The 22859-nt window shown below is 56.5% G+C and overlaps 1 protein-coding gene across 3 annotated transcripts in view; it reads right to left on the bottom strand.

Annotated features, from left to right (window-relative positions):
* Positions 1 to 22413, bottom strand: part of LOC100280681 (hydrolase/ zinc ion binding protein) — a 28964-nt gene extending 6551 nt beyond the window's left edge. The window contains exons 1-5 of one of the 3 annotated variants that reach the window (XM_035964779.1): positions 21950 to 22413; positions 21706 to 21825; positions 21070 to 21155; positions 20934 to 20985; positions 20288 to 20361 (exon numbers count right to left, since the gene is read on the bottom strand). In XM_035964779.1, the coding sequence (XP_035820672.1) occupies positions 20288 to 20361; positions 20934 to 20985; positions 21070 to 21130 (187 nt within the window). In that variant the 5' untranslated portion in view covers positions 21131 to 21155; positions 21706 to 21825; positions 21950 to 22413. Of the gene's footprint in view, positions 1 to 20287; positions 20362 to 20933; positions 20986 to 21069; positions 21156 to 21705; positions 21826 to 21913 lie in introns of all 3 variants that reach the window. The other 2 variants (XM_035964778.1, NM_001360234.1) reach the window with 2 other exon arrangements.
* Positions 22414 to 22859: the final 446 nt, after the last annotated feature.

Here is a 22859-nt window from a genome sequence, read left to right as displayed (position 1 = left end):
GGCAGCTGTGTCTACCGAAGTCGAGAGACTTCGGACGCAACATGCTGACGCTGTCCGTGAAAAATCGGCCTCCGACAGCAAGTGCCGTAAACTGACGGACAAGGTGGCCGCACTGGAGAGGGAGAAGGCTGACCTCCGGCGCCAACTGGCGGAGGAGAGGAGGGAGGCCAACGAGCAGGCTGCGCAGGCGGAGGCCAGACTGGCGCGGGCGGAAGGCAATCTTGCCAGGGAGCGCGCCGAACATCTGCAGGAGCGGCTCACCGCCCTGGAGAGCCGCGTGAAGGGGGCCGAGGCCGCGATGCGTGCGGAGGCCGAACGGACGCGCACACAGCTTATGGATACATATCGTGAGCTGGGTGCGCGGACCGGTGACTTCGAGGTGCCGGACCGAGAGCCCGAGCTTCGCTGTCTGGAATGGGTGCAGGAGGAGCTGCAGGAACTCCCCACTGTCGTGGGGGGGTTTATGTCGTACGCCTCCCTGGTCACCTGCGAGGGGGCGATGAACGCACTCTCCCGCGAAGGGTGCCGGCACTTCGAGGTCTTCGACCAGGCAGATGAAGATTTTGAGCGAGATGTCTATAAGGTCGAAGACCCCGTAGTGAAGGAATCCGCCGGGGCCCTCTATGACCGGATGTGGGGTCCGCACGGTCGTGAGGTGGTCAGGGAGCGGGCCGAGACTGCGAGGGCTCAGGTAACGTTGTCGTTTGTTTGGCGTTTGCTGGATGTGGGCTGTGCGTGTGTTTGCTGAATTTTGTGTGTTTTGTCTTAGGCGGCGCGTGGCGAGCGGGTGGACGACTTCGGGGCGTTGAACAGCGCGCTGCCTGACCCGGAGCCGACCCCTGCGGAGGCCGTGTCTGGGGTCGCCCTGGAGCCAACCCCGGAGACCGCGGAAGGCGCACCGGATGCCCCACATCTGCTGCGGCCGGCGAAGACCTGCCCCCGAAGGTGGCCGAAGGCGCACCTGATGCCCCCGCAGCTGCTGTGCCGAGTGCTGAAGATCCCGCGGCGGTGGCGGCGGAAACCACGGCGGAAGCAGCGGCGGAAACCACGGCGGAAGCAGCGGCGGAGCCAACGGCGGAGGCTCCCGCAGCGTCAGGGCCTTCGCAGGTGGCGTAGTGGGTGTATAGGGTTGGGGAATTTTGGATAAGTTGCTGAATTTTGGTTGCTGCGCAGGTTCAAGATTTTGGGCCTGCGCACGCAACCGCTACTACTGAATTTTTGGCGGCTTCGACCGCGGAAGGTGGTAATGAATATGGTGGATCTGCATCTGAGTTTTTGATTTTACTGACTCTGGGAGCTCGGTTGAGTGGACTGAGGAGTCGTCGGAGGAGGACTTGGACTATTTTGCGGCCTTGGATGTGGCTGCGGCGGAGGCTTCGCCACACGCCGCGGACGCGCAAGATGTGCCAGGTCCTAGCACCGGGCGCCGACGACGAAGGGCGGTTGCAAAGCGTAGGGTTAGTACGGAGGAAGGGGCTCGGCTTCGTGTGAGTAGGGCTGGTCGGCAGGAACTGTTGTCTTTGTCGGCTGCCGCGAGTACAGGGGAAGGGGAACTGCGAAGTCTTTTTGCGGGTGAGAAGCTTAGTATAATGTTATTTAATTATAGAGAGATGGGAATTATTCCTAAGGTTGAGCCGATGTAGAGTGTGGCGCCCTCGCTTGTATATGTGTAAAGGCTTGTACGATGAAGTTGTGTGCCCTCGCTTGCCTGTGCCTCGCTTGCTTGTACGATGAAGGTTGAGCCGTTGTGTACTTTGTCTGGTATGTTTTGTTATGCTGTGCTGGTGTGATTATAGTCGGTCTTGGCGCGGACGGTTTGATGCTGTCGTTTCTGCTTTTGTTGTACTAGTCCGGCTGCGCCCTTAGGCGGCTTCTGCGCGGGTAGTCTTCGCGGTAAACTTCGGTTTTTTCGCACTTGTTGTGCTAGTCCGGCTGCACCCTTGGGCGACTTCTGCGCGGATAGTCTTCGCGGTAGACTTCGGTTTTTTCGCACTTGTTGTGCTAGTCCGGCTGCACCCTTAGGCGACTTCTGCACGGATAGTCTTCGCGGTAGACTTCGGTTTTTTCGCACTTGTTGTGCTAGTCCGGCTGCACCCTTAGGCGACTTCTGCGCGGATAGTCTTCGCGGTAGACTTCGGTTTTTTCGCACTTGTTGTGCTAGTCCGGCTGCACCCTTAGGCGACTTCTGCGCGGATAGTCTTCGCGGTAGACTTCGGTTTTTTCGCACTTGTTGTGCTAGTCCGGCTGCACCCCTAGGCGACTTCTGCGCGGATTTGTCGCACGCGAGGGTGGCTAGCGCTTAGCCTCGCGGTGACCTCGAATTGGTCGAATGTCGAAGACCGTCGTCGCGGTCTTTTTTCGACGCAAGTTTTTGCGGGGGATTTTTCTCACATATATTACATGGCTCCGCCTCGTTAAAAACCTCACCCCCCGGGAGGAAAAGAGTGCGGGCCGGTACAAGATTGTTTTTGGCGAATTACAAGGGCGAAATCAGCCCTGATGAGTCAAACAAAAAATTTGCGGAGGTTGTCGATGTTCCAGGAGTGCTCCAGGTCCTCGTCGTTTGGCGTTGTGAGCCTGTAAGCGCTGGGGGAAGCTTTTGTCTTGACTATAAAGGGGCCCTCCCACTTGGGCTCCAGCTTGCCCCTGGACTCCGTCCGAGCTGTTCGGACGAGTACGAGGTCCCCTTCGCTGAACTCCCTCGGGATGACTGCGTGGTCGCGCCATGCCTTGGTCTGGGCTTGGTATTTGTTTAGGGCCTGTAGGGCGAAGACCCGATCTCCGTCAATGAGATCCTTTGAAGTTGGCTCGTCCACGTCGGGGACGGCTGACGGAACTGTTCGCGGGGACCCATGCTTTATTTCTTGCGGGGTCATGGCCTCCGATCCGTATAGAAGTCGGAAAGGAGTGAACCCAGTCGCCCTACACTCAGTTGTGTTTAGCGCCCAGACTGCCTCAGGTAACAAATCGGTCCATCTGCCTTTTTTTATCGAGTAGCATTTTCTTGACAGCTGTGAAGATTTTCCCATTGGCGCGCTCCACGACCCCGTTGGACTGCGGATGATAAACTAAAGCGAAGGCAAGCTTGGTGCCGATGGAGAAACAAAAATCCTTGAAATCTTGGCTGTCAAACTGCTTGCCGTTGTCAACTGTTAGTTCGGACGGTACTCCGAAACGGCAAACAATGTTTTGCCAGAAGAATTTTTGGGCAGTCTTTGATGTTATTGTAGAAACAGCCCTCGCCTCGATCCATTTGGTGAAGTATTCGACGGCTACGAAGGCGAACTTAAGGTTCCCCTGAGCGGTGGGCAGGGGCCCGACAATGTCCAGGCCCCAGCGCTGGAGAGGCCATGTATGGGCAATCAGCTTTGTATACTGCGAGGGGCTGCCTGACCGAGGAGAAAACTTCTGGCAGGCTTCGCAGGACCTTGTGACCCGATTTGCGGCGCAGATTATTGCGGGCCAGTAAAACCCTTGGCGGATCACCTTGGCAGCTAGGGCCCTTGGCCCTGCGTGCGAGCCGCACGTGCCACTGTGGACTTCACGTAGGATCTGCATGCCTTCGGTTTCGGTGACGCACTTAAGCATTGGCTGACTGACCCCTTTCTTGTAGAGTTGGCCCTCAATCAGTGCGAAGTCCCGGCTTCGATGTCTGAGGCGCTTGGCCTCGCTGACGTCGGTTGGATGATAGTACCCCTGTAGGAACAGGGTTATTGGTGCCCGCTAGTCCTCGGTCATGATTAGGTTGACTATGCGGTGGCCCTCGCTATCATTAGTTATTTGGAGCCCTTCGGGGCTCCGGACGGCTGGCGTGCCGATGATGTGAAAGAACACGTCGGAGGGCAAGGACTCGCCCCTGGCGGCGGCCTTGGCCAATGCGTCGGCCTCCTCGTTCTTGGCCCTATCCACATGCTGCAAGGTGAATCCCTTGAACTGTCTCTCGAGACTTCGGATGGCCGCTAGGTATTGCATGAGCGCGGGGTCTTTTGCTGCGTAGTCTTTCTCGACCTGGCCGACAACTATTTTGGAGTCTGTTTTGATGATGCATGTGGTGACTCTGAGGGCCCTTAGCTTGCGGAGGCCGAGGATAACTGCTTCATATTCTGCTATATTGTTTGTGCATCTGTCGGATTCCAGAGCGAAGCTGAGGCGTGCTGCATATCTGTGCTTGACTCCGGCTGGTGAGGTGACGACTGCGGCGGCGCCTGCCCCCGCATGGCACCATGCGCCGTCGCAATGGATAGTCCAAACCTTCTCTGTGGACGAGTCTGGCTGTGTTATTGGCCCAGTCCAGTCGACGACGAAGTCTGCCAGGACTTGTGACTTGATGGCTGTCCTGGGCTCGAAGCTGATGTGGTAGCCGGATAGTTCGGCTGCCCACTTGGCAATCCTCACCGATGCCTCCGGGTTTCTGAATAGTTCGCCGAGTCCCCTGTCTGAGGTGACTCGGACCTTGAATGCTTCAAAGTAATGGCGCAGTTTGCGCGAAGACATAACGACTGCGTAGGCGATCTTCTCCAGCTCTGTCATGTTGCACTTGGACGGTGTCAGTACCTCGGAGACATAGTAAACAGGGCACTGTCTGACCGCGCCCTCAACTGACTGCTCCTGCACTAGTGCCGCGCTGACCGCGTGCGGCGAAGCCGCGACATAGAGCAATAGGGGGAGCGAGGAGTCGGGGCTTGTGAGGATGGCCAGCTCCGACATGTACTGTTTTAGTGAGGCGAAGGCCGCTGCCTGCTCCGGTCCCCAGGCGAAGTCTTTCGCACCGCGGAGTGTTTTGAGAAAGGGGAGACTTCGCTCGGCGGACCTGGAGATGAATCTGTTGAAAGCGGCCAATCTGCCTGTCAGACGCTGGACGTCCCTGGCGGACTGCGGAGGCGACATGTCTACGATGGCCTGGATCTTGGTTGGGTTGGCCTCGATGCCGCGGTGTGATACCAGGTAGCCCAATATCTTGCCCTGGCGAACACCGAAGACGCACTTTTCCGGGTTTAGGCGGAGTCGTGCATCTCGCATGTTCGCGAATGTCTCGGCGAGGTCGGCGAGATGGTCCTCCTTATTCTTGCTGGCGACGACGATGTCGTCCACATATGTAAATATATTTCTGCCAACCTGCCCTTCGAGTACTGTTTTGGTGAGTCTAGAGAAGGTGGACTCGACATTCTTGAGTCCCTCCGGCATTCTGATGAAGCAATATGTGCCGAAGGGTGTTATAAAGCTGGTGCTAGCCTTGTCTTCCTCCTTCATGTATATCTAGTGATAGCCGGAGAAGCAGTCGAGGAGTGACATGACCTCGCATCCGGCCGCGCTATCGACTATTTTGTCGATCCGTGGCAACGGGAAATTGTCCTTTGGGCAGGCCTTATTGAGACTGGTGAAGTCTATGCACATTCGCCATTTCCCGCTTTTTTTCTGCACCATTAGAACATTGGATAGCCATGTGGGGTAGGCCACTGGCTCGATGAATTTAGCCTCTAGGAGGCGGTGCACCTCCGCCTTGGCGGCCTCTGTCTTTTCGTCGGACATTTTGCGAAGCCTTTGCTTTTTTGGTCGCACCGAAGGGTCAATTCCCAAGCTGTGCTCAATTATGGATCGGCTGACTCCGACCAGGTCGAGGGCGGACCAGGCGAAGACATCTTTATTCTTGGACAGGCAGCAGAGAAGTTTCTCTTCTTTATGTGAGGTAAGGTCTTCGCTGATAGTGACTGTCTGCTTGGGCGTGGCCTGATCGAGGGGGACAGTCTTGGTCCCGTCTTGGCTCTGCAGCTGTGCCTTGTCGTGCTGTTTATCGGTTGGGCTGGCGGGCGCAGGGACCTCGCACTGGGTCGTGAGACAGTGCACGTTCCTCTGACCGGGCACGAAGTCCCGCTCTATGTTGCGCGCCGTCTGCTGGTTGCCGTAGACCGTAATAGCGCCTAGCGGACCTGGTATCTTCATACATAGGTACAGTCCGTGGATGGCAGCTTCGAACTTATTGATGGAGCCCCGGCCCATGATGGCGTTGTATGGATATACCATGTCGACGATATCGAAGGTTACTTGCTCACTTCGGGCATTGGGTGCTACACCGAAGAAGAGGGGCAATTCTATTTTGCCAACGGGAAAGGTGCCCTTGCCGCCGAAGCCATACAACGGGTTGTCCGAAGGCTTGAGCAGGCTGTGGCTTATACCCATGCGGTCGAAGGCGTGGAGGAAGATGATGTCCGCCTGACTGCCGTTGTCGACTAGGACTTTGTGTAAGTCCCAGCCTGCCACGCTGCAATTGATGACCATAGCGTCGATGTGGGGGGCGCTGCGGAGGTCGACGTCTCGTGCGTCGAAGGTTAGCGGTATGTGGGACCACTTTGTCTCCACGACTAGGCCAGTGACGGCGACATGGTTGATGATGCGGTAGTGGTCCCGCTTCTGCCGCTTGGTGTCGAAGTCAGTGCTGGACCCCCCCCCCCCCCCCCGTTATCATGTGAATGACTCCGCGATATGGTTGATCGGCGAAGTCTTCCTGCTTTGGGGCATGGGGGATGTTTTGATGTTGCTGGTGTGGTGGTGGGGGTGGAGGAGGTACGATTTGTACTTCCTGATGGTGTTGGTAAGCGTGGTGCGGTGGATGCGGGGCGGGAGCGTGGATATATGGTGGAGGGGGTGGCTGGTAATTATGCGCGACAATTCTGGGATTGTCGGCTGGCTGCGCCCGCGCCATTCTGTCTCTGGTGGCCTTCGTTTCGGGGCAATCTTTGGTTTGGTGGGCGCAGTCTTCGCCGTGGAAAAGGCAGTAGAATCGGCGCGGCGGCTGTGCGCGCCCTCGGCCCCTGCCACGAGTTCCATTTCCGCGGCCCTGGGGGGGATATTCCTGGCGACGAGGGGGTCAGCAGCGGGCTGCTGGTTGGCGATGTTGTGCACTTGCTGCTGACTGCGGCCGTCTCGACCGGAGTCTGGCTGCGGAGTCCTCGTCCACGTGCGGCTGGACTGCGGGGCATCTTTGGGTTTCCGCTGTGACTCAACCTTGCGCTGGTGAAGCTCTTCGGATTTGGCATATTTTTCAAAGAGCTGATATAGCTCCTGGAGGTTCTTGGGTGGATCTCTGATACAGTGGCTGTAGAGGACGCCGGCACGAAGGCCACTGATGGCGTAGTGGATAGCGATCTGATCATCGACGGAGGGCAGCTGTGACTTGAGTGTTAAGAATTTGCGGTAATACTCCCGCAGAGTCTCCTTTTCCAGCTGCTTGCAAAGCGAGAGCTCGGCCAAGGCGTCGGTGTCTGGGCGGTACCCTTGGAAGTTGAGCAGGAACTTGTCCCTGAGACTTCTCCATGAATCAATGGACAGCGGAGGCAATCTGGTGAACCAGGTGAGTGCTGGGCCCTCTAGGGCGATGATGAAAGACTTCGCCATTGTGGCGTCGTCACCTCCGGCGGATGCAACGGCGACCTGATAACTCATTATGTATTGCGCCGGGTCGGTGCTGCCGTTGTACTTGGGATAGGTCCCTGCTCGGAAGTTAGCTGGTCAAGGCGTCACTTGCAGGTGTGGCGCCAGGGGACTTCGCTCGTCGAGGTAGTTGACCCCTTGGAATGGCGCGCCGTGCTGGAAGGTGTAGTCACGCTGGGGGAAACGCGGGTTTTCCGGCTGTGCTCGGTGTTGCAGGGGTGGCCCATGCTGCAGGCCGAGGTGGCCTTCGCGCGTTTCTTCCGGTTGTGCGCGCTGCTGGAGGGGTGGCTCTTGCTGCAGGCCAAGGTGGCCTTCGCGCTGCATCAGCGCGATCTCGCGCTCGAGGTCTTGGGCCTTCTGCTCCTCGTCGCGTATCATTTGCCGCACTTTGGCTAGTGCGGACACACGCTGGCGCTTAGCCTCCAGTATCTCTTTCTGCCTCTGGAGATTGCGGTTCTTGAGGCGCAGGGCGCGCAGCTGTAGCTGTTCTTCCGTTGAGACGCCGAGGACCTCACCGTCCTCGGTGAGGTCCGCGCCTTCCAGTGGGGCGAAGCCTGGGGGCGGCTGCGATTGTCCTTCGGGCCCGCAGGTGCGGAAGGTGTCGTCTTCGCAGGTGCGGGGAACATTGTCTTCAGTGGGCTCTTGGTGGGTGGATTGGGTGAGGGCGAGGGCCTTGCCCTTTCTTGCGGCGAGCAGTGGTGCCTTCGCAGCCTCGTCAGCCTTCGGGTTAGCTCTCTTGGGTGCCATCGCGGGTGGTTTTGTCGTAGCACGAACGGTGGGCGCCAAATGTTGGAACTTGCTCTCAATCGCAAGGGGGCCAACAAGGGTGAACAGTGGTGACAACAGGGTTACGTGCTAGGAGGCAATAGCTCTGTTAATCTGCCCTCCCACGGGCACTGTGCAGGGGTATTTATAGGTACCTGATCGCCCAGCGCCTTGTGCTAAGGACGCATGTGCCCTCAGCTACCTAGGTTATCCCCAGAATATTCCCATAAAGTGGGGTTACAGACTGTAATTACAGGGATGCCTTTACAGATCAGGCCCGTAACTCGCGGCGGCCACGCAGGGCCCGTTACAATGGGCCGGAACGCACGTGGGCCTCTGAGCTGGACGAGGCCGCACTGTGGGATGACTTCGTCGCCGGTCTTCGGTCGAGACGGCCGCAGTCAGCAGCAAGTGCACAACATCGCCAACCAGCAGCCCGCTGCTGACCCCCCTCGTCGCCAGGAATATCCCCCAGGGCCGCGGAAATGGAACTCGTGGCAGGGGCCGAGGGCGCGCACAGCCGCCGCGCCGATTCTACTGCCTTTTCCACGGCGAAGACTACCGTTCGTGCTACGACAAAACCACCCGCGATGGCACCCAAGAGAGCTAACCCGAAGGCTGACGAGGCTGCGAAGGCAGCACTGCTCGCCGCAAGAAAGGGCAAGGCCCTCGCCCTCACCCAATCCACCCACCAAGAGCCCACTGAAGACAATGTTCCCCGCACCTGCGAAGACGACACCTTCCGCACCTGCGGGCCCGAAGGACAATCGCAGCCGCCCCCAGGCTTCGCCCCACTGGAAGGCGCGGACCTCACCGAGGACGGTGAGGTCCTCGGCGTCTCAACGGAAGAACAGCTACAGCTGCGCGCCCTGCGCCTCAAGAACCGCAATCTCCAGAGGCAGAAAGAGATACTGGAGGCTAAGCGCCAGCGTGTGTCCGCACTAGCCAAAGTGCGGCAAATGATACGCGACGAGGAGCAGAAGGCCCAAGACCTCGAGCGCGAGATCGCGCTGATGCAGCGCGAAGGCCACCTTGGCCTGCAGCAAGAGCCACCCCTCCAGCAGCGCGCACAACCGGAAGACACGCGCGAAGGCCACCTCGGCCTGCAGCATGGGCCACCCCTGCAACACCGAGCACAGCCGGAAAACTCGTGTTTCCCCCAGCGTGACTACACCTTCCAGCACGGCGCGCCATTCCAAGGGGTCAACTACCTCGACGAGCGAAGTCCCCTGGCGCCACACCTGCAAGTGACGCCTTGGCCAGCTAACTTCCGAGCAGGGACCTATCCCAAGTACAACGGCAGCACCGACCCAGCGCAATACATAATGAGTTATCAGGTCGCCGTTGCATCCGCCGGAGGGGACGACGCCACAATGGCGAAGTCTTTCATCATCGCCCTAGAGGGCCCAGCACTCACCTGGTTCACCAGATTGCCTCCGCTGTCCATTGATTCATGGAGAAGTCTCGGGGACAAGTTCCTGCTCAACTTCCAAGGGTACCGCCCAGACACCGACGCCTTGGCCGAGCTCTCGCTTTGCAAGCAGCTGGAAAAGGAGACTCTGCGGGAGTATTACCGCAAATTCTTAACACTCAAGTCACAGCTGCCCTCCGTCAATGATCAGATCGCTATCCACTACGCCATCAGTGGCCTTCGTGCCGGCGTCCTCTACAGCCACTGTATCAGAGATCCACCCAAGAACCTCCAGGAGCTATATCAGCTCTTTGAAAAATATGCCAAATCTGAAGAGCTTCACCAGCGCAAGGTTGAGTCACAGCGGAAACCCAAAGATGCCCCGCAGTCCAGCCGCACGTGGACGAGGACTCCGCAGCCAGACTCCGGTCGAGACGGCCGCAGTCAGCAGCAAGTGCACAACATCGCCAACCAGCAGCCCGCTGCTGACCCCCTCGTCGCCAGGAATATCCCCCCTAGGGCCGCGGAAATGGAACTCGTGGCAGGGGCCGAGGGCGCGCACAGCCGCCGCGCCGATTCTACTGCCTTTTCCACGGCGAAGACTGCGCCCACCAAACCAAAGATTGCCCCGAAACGAAGGCCACCAGAGACAGAATGGCGCGGGCGCAGCCAGCCGACAATCCCAGAATTGTCGCGCATAATTACCAGCCACCCCCTCCACCATATATCCACGCTCCCGCCCCGCATCCACCGCACCACGCTTACCAACACCATCAGGAAGTACAAATCGTACCTCCTCCACCCCCACCACCACACCAGCAACATCAAAACATCCCCCATGCCCCAAAGCAGGAAGACTTCGCCGATCAACCATATCGCGGAGTCATTCACATGATAACGGGGGGGGGGGGGGTCCAGCACTGACTTCGACACCAAGCGGCAGAAGCGGGACCACTACCGCATCATCAACCATGTCGCCGTCACTGGCCTAGTCGTGCAGACAAAGTGGTCCCACATACCGCTAACCTTCGACGCACGAGACGTCGACCTCCGCAGCGCCCCCCACATCGACGCTATGGTCATCAATTGCAGCGTGGCAGGCTGGGACTTACACAAAGTCCTAGTCGATAACGGCAGTCAGGCGGACATCATCTTCCTCCACGCCTTCGACCGCATGGGTATAAGCCACAGCCTGCTCAAGCCTTCGGACAACCCGTTGTATGGCTTCGACGGCAAGGGCACCTTTCCCGTTGGCAAAATAGAATTGCCCCTCTCCTTCGGTGTAGCACCCAATGCCCGAAGTGAGCAAGTAACCTTCGATATCGTCGACATGGTATATCCATACAACGCCATCATGGGCCGGGGCTCCATCAATAAGTTCGAAGCTGTCATCCACGGACTGTACCTATGTATGAAGATACCAGGTCCGCTAGGCGCTATTACGGTCTACGGCAACCAGCAGACGGCGCGCAACATAGAGCGGGACTTCGTGCCCGGTCAGAGGAACGTGCACTGTCTCACGACCCAGTGCGAGGTCCCTGCGCCCGCCAGCCCAACCGATAAACAGCACGACAAGGCACAGCTGCAGAGCCAAGACGGGACCAAGACTGTCCCCCTCGATCAGGCCACGCCCAAGCAGACAGTCACTATCAGCGAAGACCTTACCTCACATAAAGAAGAGAAGCTTCTCTGCTGCCTGTCCAAGAATAAAGATGTCTTCGCCTGGTCCGCCCTCGACCTGGTCGGAGTCAGCCGATCCATAATTGAGCACAGCTTGGGAATTGACCCTTCGGTGCGACCAAAAAAGCAAAGACTTCGCAAAATGTCCGACGAAAAGACAGAGGCCGCCAAGGCGGAGGTGCACCGCCTCCTAGAGGCTAAATTCATCGAGCTAGTGGCCTACCACACATGGCTCTCCAATGTTCTAATGGTGCAGAAAAAAAGCGGGAAATGGCGAATGTGCATAGACTTCACCAGTCTCAATAAGGCCTGCCCAAAGGACAATTTCCCGTTGCCACGGATCGACAAAATAGTCGATAGCGCGGCCGGATGCGAGGTCATGTCACTCCTCGACTGCTTCTCCGGCTATCACTAGATATACATGAAGGAGGAAGACAAGGCTAGCACCAGCTTTATAACACCCTTCGGCACATATTGCTTCATCAGAATGCCGGAGGGACTCAAGAATGTCGAGTCCACCTTCTCTAGACTCACCAAAACAGTACTCGAAGGGCAGGTTGGCAGAAATATATTTACATATGTGGACGACATCGTCGTCGCCAGCAAGAATAAGGAGGACCATCTCGCCGACCTCGCCGAGACATTCGCGAACATGCGAGATGCACGACTCCGCCTAAACCCGGAAAAGTGCGTCTTCGGTGTTCGCCAGGGCAAGATATTTGGCTACCTGGTATCACACCGCGGCATCGAGGCCAACCCAACCAAGATCCAGGCCATCGTAGACATGTCGCCTCCGCAGTCCGCCAGGGACGTCCAGCGTCTGACAGGCAGATTGGCCGCTCTCAACAGATTCATCTCCAGGTCCGCCGAGCGAAGTCTCCCCTTTCTCAAAACACTCCGCGGTGCGAAAGACTTCGCCTGGGGACCGGAGCAGGCAGCGGCCTTCGCCTCACTAAAACAGTACATGTCGGAGCTGGCCATCCTCACAAGCCCCGACTCCTCGCTCCCCCTATTGCTCTATGTCGCGGCTTCGCCGCACGCGGTCAGCGCGGCACTAGTGCAGGAGCAGTCAGTTGAGGGCGCGGTCAGACAGTGCCCTGTTTACTATGTCTCCGAAGTTCTGACACCGTCCAAGTGCAACATGACAGAGCTGGAGAAGATCGCCTACGCAGTCGTTATGTCTTCGCGCAAACTGCGCCATTACTTTGAAGCATTCAAGGTCCGAGTCACCTCAGACAGGGGACTCGGCGAACTATTCAGAAACCCGGAGGCATCGGTGAGGATTGCCAAGTGGGCAGCCGAACTATCCGGCTACCACATCAGCTTCGAGCCCAGGACAGCCATCAAGTCACAAGTCCTGGCAGACTTCGTCGTCGACTGGACTGGGCCAATAACACAGCCAGACTCGTCCACAGAGAAGGTTTGGACTATCCATTGCGACGGCGCATGGTGCCATGCGGGGGCAGGCGCCGCCGCAGTCGTCACCTCACCAGCCGGAGTCAAGCACAGATATGCAGCACGCCTCAGCTTCGCTCTGGAATCCGACAGATGCACAAACAATATAGCAGAATATGAAGCAGTTATCCTCGGCCTCCGCAAGCTAAGGGCCCTCGGAGTCACCACATGCATCATCAAAACAGACTCCAAAATAGTTGTCGGCCAGGTCGAGAAAGACTACGCAGCAAAAGACCCCGCGCTCATGCAATACCTAGCGGCCATCCGAAGTCTCGAGAGACAGTTCAAGGGATTCACCTTGCAGCATGTGGATAGGGCCAAGAACGAGGAGGCCGACGCATTGGCCAAGGCCGCCGCCAGGGGCGAGTCCTTGCCCTCCGACGTGTTCTTTCACATCATCGGCACGCCAGCCGTCCGGAGCCCCGAAGGGCTCCAAATAACTAATGATAGCGAGGGCCACCGCATAGTCAACCTAATCATGACCGAGGACTGGCGGGCACCAATAACCCTGTTCCTACAGGGGTACTATCATCCAACCGACGTCAGCGAGGCCAAGCGCCTCAGACATCGAAGCCGGGACTTCGCACTGATTGAGGGCCAACTCTACAAGAAAGGGGTCAGTCAGCCAATGCTTAAGTGCGTCACCGAAACCGAAGGCATGCAGATCCTACGTGAAGTCCACAGTGGCACGTGCGGCTCGCACGCAGGGCCAAGGGCCCTAGCTGCCAAGGTGATCCGCCAAGGGTTTTACTGGCCCGCAATAATCTGCGCCGCAAATCGGGTCACAAGGTCCTGCGAAGCCTGCCAGAAGTTTTCTCCTCGGTCAGGCAGCCCCTCGCAGTATACAAAGCTGATTGCCCATACATGGCCTCTCCAGCGCTGGGGCCTGGACATTGTCAGGCCCCTGCCCACCGCTCAGGGGAACCTTAAGTTCGCCTTCGTAGCCGTCGAATACTTCACCAAATGGATCGAGGCGAGGGCTGTTTCTACAATAACATCAAAGACTGCCCAAAAATTCTTCTGGCAAAACATTGTTTGCCGTTTCGGAGTACCGTCCGAACTAACAGTTGACAACGGCAAGCAGTTTGACAGCCAAGATTTCAAGGATTTTTGTTTCTCCATCGGCACCAAGCTTGCCTTCGCTTCAGTTTATCATCCGCAGTCCAACGGGGTCGTGGAGCGCGCCAATGGGAAAATCTTCACAGTTGTCAAGAAAATGCTCCTCGATGAAAAAAAAGGCAGATGGACCGATTTGTTACCTGAGGCAGTCTGGGCGCTAAACACAACTGAGTGTAGGGCGACTGGGTTCACTCCTTTCCGACTTCTATACGGATCGGAGGCCATGACCCCGCAAGAAATAAAGCATGGGTCCCCGCGAACAGTTCCGTCAGCCGTCCCCGACGTGGACGAGCCAACTTCAAAGGATCTCATTGACGGAGACCGGGTCTTCGCCCTACAGGCCCTAAACAAATACCAAGCCCAGACCAAGGCATGGCGCGACCACGCAGTCATCCCGAGGGAGTTCAGCGAAGGGGACCTCGTACTCGTCCGAACAGCTCGGACGGAGTCCAGGGGCAAGCTGGAGCCCAAGTGGGAGGGCCCCTTTATAGTCAAGACAAAAGCTTCCCCCAGCGCTTACAGGCTCACAACGCCAAACGACGAGGACCTGGAGCACTCCTGGAACATCGACAACCTCCGCAAATTTTTTGTTTGACTCATCAGGGCTGATTTCGCCCTTGTAATTCGCCAAAAACAATCTTGTACCGGCCCGCACTCTTTTCCTCCCGGGGGGTGAGGTTTTTAACGAGGCGGAGCCATGTAATATATGTGAGAAAAATCCCCCGCAAAAACTTGCGTCGAAAAAAGACCGCGACGACGGTCTTCGACATTCGACCAATTCGAGGTCACCGCGAGGCTAAGCGCTAGCCACCCTCGCGTGCGACAAATCCGCGCAGAAGTCGCCTAGGGGTGCAGCCGGACTAGCACAACAAGTGCGAAAAAACCGAAGTCTACCGCGAAGACTATCCGCGCAGAAGTCGCCTAAGGGTGCAGCCGGACTAGCACAACAAGTGCGAAAAAACCGAAGTCTACCGCGAAGACTATCCGCGCAGAAGTCGCTTAAGGGTGCAGCCGGACTAGCACAACAAGTGCGAAAAAACCGAAGTCTACCGCGAAGACTATCCGCGCAGAAGTCGCCTAAGGGTGCAGCCGGACTAGCACAACAAGTGCGAAAAAACCGAAGTCTACCGCGAAGACTATCCGCGCAGAAGTCGCCCAAGGGTGCAGCCGGACTAGCACAACAAGTGCGAAAAAACCGAAGTTTACCGCGAAGACTACCCGCGCAGAAGCCGCCTAAGGGCGCAGCCGGACTAGTACAACAAAAGCAGAAACGACAGCATCAAACCGTTCGCGCCAAGACCGACTATAATCACACCAGCACAGCATAACAAAACATACCAGACAAAGTACACAACGGCTCAACCTTCATCGTACAAGCAAGCGAGGCACAGGCAAGCGAGGGCACACAACTTCATCGTACAAGCCTTTACACATATACAAGCGAGGGCGCCACACTCTACATCGGCTCAACCTTAGGAATAATTCCCATCTCCCTATAATTAAATAACATTATATTAAGCTCCTCACCCGCAAAAAGACTTCGCAGTTCCCCTTCCCCTGTACTCGCGGCGGCCGGCAAAGACAACAGTTCCTGCCGACCAGCCCTACTCACACGAAGCTGAGCCCCTTCCTCCGTACTAACCCTACGCTTTGCAACCGCCCTTCGTCGTCGGCGCCCGGTGCTAGGACCTGGCACATCTTGCGCGTCCGCGGCGTGTGGCGAAGCCTCCGCCGCAGCCACGTCCAAGGCCGCAAAATAGTCCAAGTCCTCCTCCGACGACTCCTCAGTCCACTCAACCGAGCTCCCAGAGTCAGTAAAATCAAAAAACTCAGATGCAGATCCACCATATTCATTACCACCTTCCGCGGTCGAAGCCGCCAAAAATTCAGTAGTAGCGGTTGCGTGCGCAGGCCCAAAATCTTGAACCTGCGCAGCAACCAAAATTCAGCAACTTATCCAAAATTCCCCAACCCTATACACCCACTACGCCACCTGCGAAGGCCCTGACGCTGCGGGAGCCTCCGCCGTTGGCTCCGCCGCTGCTTCCGCCGTGGTTTCCGCCGCCACCGCCGCGGGATCTTCAGCACTCGGCACAGCAGCTGCGGGGGCATCAGGTGCGCCTTCGGCCACCTTCGGGGGCAGGTCTTCGCCGGCCGCAGCAGATGTGGGGGCATCCGGTGCGCCTTCCGCGGTCTCCGGGGTTGGCTCCAGGGCGACCCCAGACACGGCCTCCGCAGGGGTCGGCTCCGGGTCAGGCAGCGCGCTGTTCAACGCCCCGAAGTCGTCCACCCGCTCGCCACGCGCCGCCTAAGACAAAACACACAAAATTCAGCAAACACACGCACAGCCCACATCCAGCAAACGCCAAACAAACGACAACGTTACCTGAGCCCTCGCAGTCTCGGCCCGCTCCCTGACCACCTCACGACCGTGCGGACCCCACATCCGGTCATAGAGGGCCCCGGCGGATTCCTTCACTACGGGGTCTTCGACCTTATAGACATCTCGCTCAAAATCTTCATCTGCCTGGTCGAAGACCTCGAAGTGCCGGCACCCTTCGCGGGAGAGTGCGTTCATCGCCCCCTCGCAGGTGACCAGGGAGGCGTACGACATAAACCCCCCCACGACAGTGGGGAGTTCCTACAGCTCCTCCTGCACCCATTCCAGACAGCGAAGCCCGGGCTCTCGGTCCGGCACCTCGAAGTCACCGGTCCGCCCACCCAGCTCACGATATGTATCCATAAGCTGTGTGCGCGTCCGTTCGGCCTCCGCACGCATCGCGGCCTCGGCCCCCTTCACGCGGCTCTCCAGAGCGGTGAGCCGCTGCTGCAGATGTTCGGCGCGCTCCCTGGCAAGATTGCCTTCCGCCCGCGCCAGTCTGGCCTCCGCCTGCGCAGCCTGCTCCTTGGCGACGGCCTCGTTGGCCTCCCTCCTCTCCTCCGCCAGTTGGCGCCGGAGGTCAGCCTTCTCCCTCTCCAGTGCGGCCACCTTGTCCGTCAGTTTACGGCACTTGCTGTCGGAGGCCGATTTTTCACGGACAGCGTCAGCATGTTGCGTCCGAAGTCTCTCGACTTCGGCAGACACAGCTGCCGTGAGGGCCCCCGACGCAGTACGGCTGGCGAAGTCAGCCACCTGCAGAGCGCACGTAAGGCCGTTGCCCAAAAAAAAAGGGAGAGTATAGCTCAGCGGACCTGACTCAGCGCCTCCGTCACCTCCTTCAGCCGGCGGGTCGCTGCGCCCGCCTCGTCCCTGACAACCGCGAGCCAACGACTTACCACCAAGATAGTCGTCCACATTAATATCGGTGCCGAAGTCGGCAACACGTTTGCCCGACAACGGCAACGCTCGGGCCGCCTTCGCGACCTCAGCCACTCCGCTGACCGGCGGCACCACCTTCGTCGATTTGGAGCCTCCGGCGCCTTGCTAGATGCAGAGGCGCCCGACTTCGCCGCCAGCGGCGGCTTGCCTCCGCCGGAGGCCGCAGCCTTCGCAGTCCCCCGCTGCCTTTTCGGCCTAGCTTCATGAAGCCTCACAGCCGCCTGGCGTTTTTGCGCTGCCCCTTAGCGATCCTTGTCCATCACTGCCGACACAACAGCAGCAATATTCCGCCCGTAAGGAAAAACTCTCCATTCACGAACCATGCGAGATGTAAAACAGTCCTCGCCAGCCGCGCAGGGGATAGGAACATTCCTAGGCCAGCAACCCCCGATAACCCTCAGCATCCGAGCCGAAGACTCCCGGAGCTCGGGCGAAGACATCCTTCCCCCCGGGGCCGCGCACGTCCTCATCAACTCTCTAGCAAAACTATCAGACACCCCAAGTCCTCCCATAGCAGTACCTAATTTTCTCTTTTTGGAGGAAGGGGCGGCCGCCGGCGCAGGGTCGTCTCCAGTCTCCACCACCGGCTTCTTTCCACGGCGGTCCGCGTCGTCTTGACCAGGATAGCCGTCGTACGGCAATTGATTTAACTCGAAAACCTTGTTCAAACGGTCATTTGACCCGCGGATATCAAAGCTGCGCTGGCCTTCCGTCCTCGGCACGTAACGTCCCACGAGCCGCACCGCCCCATCCTCCGCATCACGCACAAAGGCGGCCGGGTCGCGGTTTCGCAGATTCAGTGCGAAGGCAGGACTTCGCACCACCCTTCCTCCGTGAAAAGGCATCTGGCGAGGGCACACTTCGCCCAACGCCCAGCCATGCGCCAAGGGCCACACCCCGTACGCCACGAACTCTTCAACTAAATCGCGCCCACTGCTCTGACCGGCGGCGCACCGAAGGGCCCCTTCGTCCGCATCCTCCTCTGCCACTTCAAAGGGCGGATACGCTGAGTAATAATGAGAGCACATCTCGGACACGGGGAGTCCCTCATGGCCTTCGACGGTACCCTCAGCAACGTAAAACCAAAATTCATTCCAGTTGCCCCACTTGTTGCGGGCGCATGGAACCAACTCCACTACTTGCATTGTGGTCTTGCCGGTCTTCGGCGTGAATGTGCATGACCCAAACTGAGCAACTTCGTCCCCAATCATCCTCTTCTGCCAGTGCAAACAATAATACTTCGCAAAAACTTCAACCGATGGCTGTCCGCCGTACGAAGTCGTCGCCCAGACATACTTCGACAGCGCCACCACGGCATTCGGTGTCAGCTGATGTATTTGAACGTTGAACCTACGCAGGACTTCGCCAACAAACCGGTGCGCAGGCAAGCGGAGACCGGCGGCGAAGAACGCCTCGAAAACGACCAACTCACCCTCCGGCTCGGGGACTTCCTCCGTCCCCGGAGCACGAGCAACTCCGCCGCCAAAGTAACCCAACCGCTGCATATCTTCAACGCGGGCTGACGTCATCCGCGACACGCCAAAATCAACAGAATCGCCGGCGCGCAACTCTTCCGCCATCAAACTACTCAGCGTCTCCTCAGACGAGGCGGCGGCCGGCGGCGTAGCGGCAGCGGAAGAAGAAGAGGACGGCATCGCTACGTACCGTCAGCGGCGGCGGGCGGTCTGCTTCACTCGAGCCAGATCTCCGGCGAACAAGAGCACGGCGGGCAGACGAGCAGCAAGACGGCGGGCGGCTAGGGTTTTTCACGGAGCGCGGAAGGCGAAGTTCAAAAAGCGCCGACCCCCGCCCCCTTTTATAGGCAGGGCGCGGCTCTTCGAGAAACCCGCAATCCGACAGGGCGCGGCGCTTCGGGAAACCCGCAATCCAACAGTACGCCGTCTATCAACGGTCACATCAAAAACCCCCGCGGAACCACTTCGAGCGAGGGCAGCGTCTCCGCCATCTAGCGACGTCTTCGGCACCAGGTGACTTTGTTGAACTGGTCCCTCGGAGGGCAAATGTTGGGGCGAAGGCAAAGGCGCCACCCCTCGCTCGAAGTCTTCGCTGATAACCGCTGGTCAGACAGGGACAGAACAGGCGGGGACACCCTTCGCTTGATCGGCACCAGACGAAGACCGGCGACGAAGTCATCCCACAGTGCGGCCTCGTCCAGCTCAGAGGCCCACGTGCGTTCCGGCCCATTGTAACAGGCCCTGCGTGGCCGCTGCGAGTTACGGGCCAGATCTGTAAAGGCATCCCTGTAATTACAGTCTGTAACCCCACTTTATGGGAATATTCTGGGGATAACCTAGGTAGCTGAGGGCACATGCGTACTTAGCACAAGGCGCTGGGCGCTCAGGTACCTATAAATACCCCTGCACAGTGCCCGTGGGAGGGCAGATTAACAGAGCTATTGCCTCCTAGCACGTAACCCTGTTGTCACCACTGTTCACCCTTGTTGGCCCCCTTGCGATTGAGAGCAAGTTCCAACAGACAGCGCCTTAGAATAAAACAACAAAATAATTAATTTTGAATGTGCAAACTGTTAGAATGGACGCACTAACCAGTTCAACCCAAAAGCTTAAGCTGATGGGAGAAGGTAGTCAATTCACTTATACACTTCAACACCCCCACTCACGTGCAGCCAGAGAGAAAGGCGCAAACGTGGAAATAAATGGGTGGAGGCACAAATAAAGCCTCTGCCAGGATTCGAACTCGAGACCTCTGGCTCTGATACCATGTTAGAATGGACGCACTAACCAGTTCAACCCAAAAGCTTAAGCTGATGGGAGAAGGTAGCCAATCCACTTATACACTTCAACACAAACATTTACAATATAAATAAATAAAAACATCCAGCAGCTCCAAAAAAAGCTCGGCCTGAATTCTAGTGAAAAGTCTACTGATAATCATGCAAAAGTAAATTTTAACCAAAAGGTTATTTTCCACTGCAAAATCAATTGTTTTTATGTATCAATATGTTGGGGAACATTTCTCCAGCTATGGCAAGTCTTATTAACGTGTACTTTTAGGCAGTGATGGCATGTCTTCCAAGAGTAGTGCTCTCAGAGGGCAAAAAAAAAAGAACAAGATAAATGTGCATATACCACCACATTCAGTACGTCGACGTACACGCTTTACATGCCTCAGATTCTCCAAAGGGCACACCTGGCTTAACTGCCTGAAAGCAGAGAACACAACAAAACAGCACTTGGAATGTTATCAGACAAACTGGTCAATTTTGGGTCAAACAATGACCAAGAAAAATGTGCACAACTTACAAAAGAGAGAGATGTAACATGTTTGCATCATAAAAAAACAAAAGACAAAAAAGACCACCATGACAATTATATACAACCACCACTTTCAGATAACAAACATGGGCCATGAGATCATCGAACTTAGCTTTGATTTCCTATTCAAAGAGAAATAAATATGAACATTGGGATTGATGTCATCCCAAGTGGATGGAACATGAATACATGGCTAAAATGAAAGGAGTACAGAAACATGACAGTTAGTTACTATCTCATAGGGTTAATACCATTCAAAATGAAATATTGGTCTGTATCCTGGACACCATTACTTAACTGAAAGCACATCCCACCATCGATTGTTTGAGCCAAATTATCATAAGACTAAGAGACAGTGTCCCCAAGTCTTTTTAATTTAAGTAAAAATTCCTAAGCAACAAATAGTATTACAAAAATGTTTCAAATTCAGATCAAAAGAACAGGGAAAAAAGTCCTTTACCTAATGAGAGTATTGGCTAACTTGGGATCAATCTTGGCGGCCACCACATCAACTGGCAAGGCAAAGAAACGACAATTAATAAAATAAAACCATGACAGCAGGAAAAAAATAACTTTGGAAGCAATTGAAGGAATACCTGAAGAGTCTTTGAGAGAGGGATTCAAGTTGCCCGGAACTTCAATGAGCTCCCACGCCATGATGACCAATTCTTAATGGAAGCAGCTGTAAGTTAACAAAAAATAAATCTCAGGAAGATTTGATAGGTAAACAAAGCAGTGTTATAGTAGCAATGTGGGCAATGAGTTGACAAGTCCTATGTTGCGTTTGGATGCATGAGAATTTGGCCCAACTCATTGTGGAGCATGAAAATGAGTGTCATGAATTAAACTATCTGGCATGTGGCAAGGAACCAAACAGCTAGACTCAAAAACATTGTGGGATTTCCTGCCTGAACTGATGGATATGTGGACCAATGGATAGATTCAAAACTACTTCAATATACTTATAACGACCTAGAGTCTGATTTTGTTCTTTGATACCCCCACCCCAGCGAACCAGCCTTCTATAGGTCAAGGTAATGAAACTAAGAACTGTTTGGCATACAAAAACAAGATTAAGATCAAAGATAGCAGTGCCTTCAAATTGTACTTTGAATTTGACTGAAACCACAAATATACTGAACTTGCTAGTGCTGACAAATCACAAATATGGGGCTGAAGACTGGTAGTGGCAGCACGATCTACTTTGTTATCATGGAAAGGGAAGCACTTACGTTGCGTACACGGAGTACCAGAGCCACTGGGTGCTGTGGCCAATGGAGATCCAGTCCCCGGGAAGTTGTGCAGCAGTTTGTTTCCCTCCTAGTGGGGCGAATTGGCCCAGATGCCGGTACCTGGATGGTCAGACAAGTAATAGCATTAGGCCCCGTTTGGTTTGAGAGACTAAAGATCATGCTTATCAAGGCGTCCTTGAAGCGCCACCTTAGCGTCGCTTAGGCGCTAAGGCGCGCGTGGAACCTGAGGCATCTAACGCGCCTTGCCATGGAGCGTAAAGCGCCCGCTGCGGCGCAGGGCGTCCGCGAGGCGTCGACGGGGCGTCGTTGAGCCGTCGTCGGGGCGATGCCTTGGGGAGTTAGAGCGGCGGCATTGGCTGGGAAACAGAGGAGAGAAGAGCTGGAGCAATGACGGCGGCGCGTAGGGCACCCGTAGCGGTGGCGTGTAGGGCCACGCAGCGGCGGCGTGCAGGGTGCCCGCAGTGGCGGCGTGCAGGGTGCCCGCAGTGGCGGCGCGCAGGGGAGAGGGAGAGAGAAGAGCTGCGGCACAGAGGAGAGAGGAGAGCGGCAGCGGTGTAGATGCCCACAGTGGCGGCGCGCAGGGGAGAGGGAGCAGCGGCTCGGAGGAGAGAGGAGAGCGACGGCGACGGCGACGGCGACGGCGGATAGCTTAGGAGAGGCAGCTGGTTAGGTTAGTGTGTTGGGCTGTACGTGGGCTTTTTTGTTTTTATTTTTTTCCAGTTTCACTCTTCTGCTAGGCTAAAATGGACCTAATAAGCATCAAGATTGTGCTATTAAGTATGAGAGGCAGCTGGTTAGGTTAGTGTGTTGGGCTGTACGTGGGCTTTTTTGTTTTTATTTTTTTCCAATTTCACTCTTCTGCTAGGCTAAAATGGACCTAATAAGCATCAAGATTGTGCTAGCTTACTTATTAAGTATGAATTAGTGATATATCTCTACTACTCCTTAAGACATTAGTGTAGGCGTCCACACACCGTGGGTGGTGCACGGTTCTGCCATCCTACGTGATCTCTGCATTGCCTCCAGCACCGGCGAGATCCGCGGACGCTGGCAATCCTGACCTCCAATCACGGCCGCAAGTCATGCCCCGCCTCGATCTGGAAGGTTCCCGAGGATCCCCACCCTCCTCCCCA

Source organism: Zea mays, chromosome 2 (assembly GCF_902167145.1).
Source record: "Zea mays cultivar B73 chromosome 2, Zm-B73-REFERENCE-NAM-5.0, whole genome shotgun sequence".
NCBI lineage: Eukaryota > Viridiplantae > Streptophyta > Magnoliopsida > Poales > Poaceae > Zea > Zea mays.
Note: the sequence above shows the minus strand (reverse complement) of the source record. Positions and strands in the feature narration are given on the sequence as shown.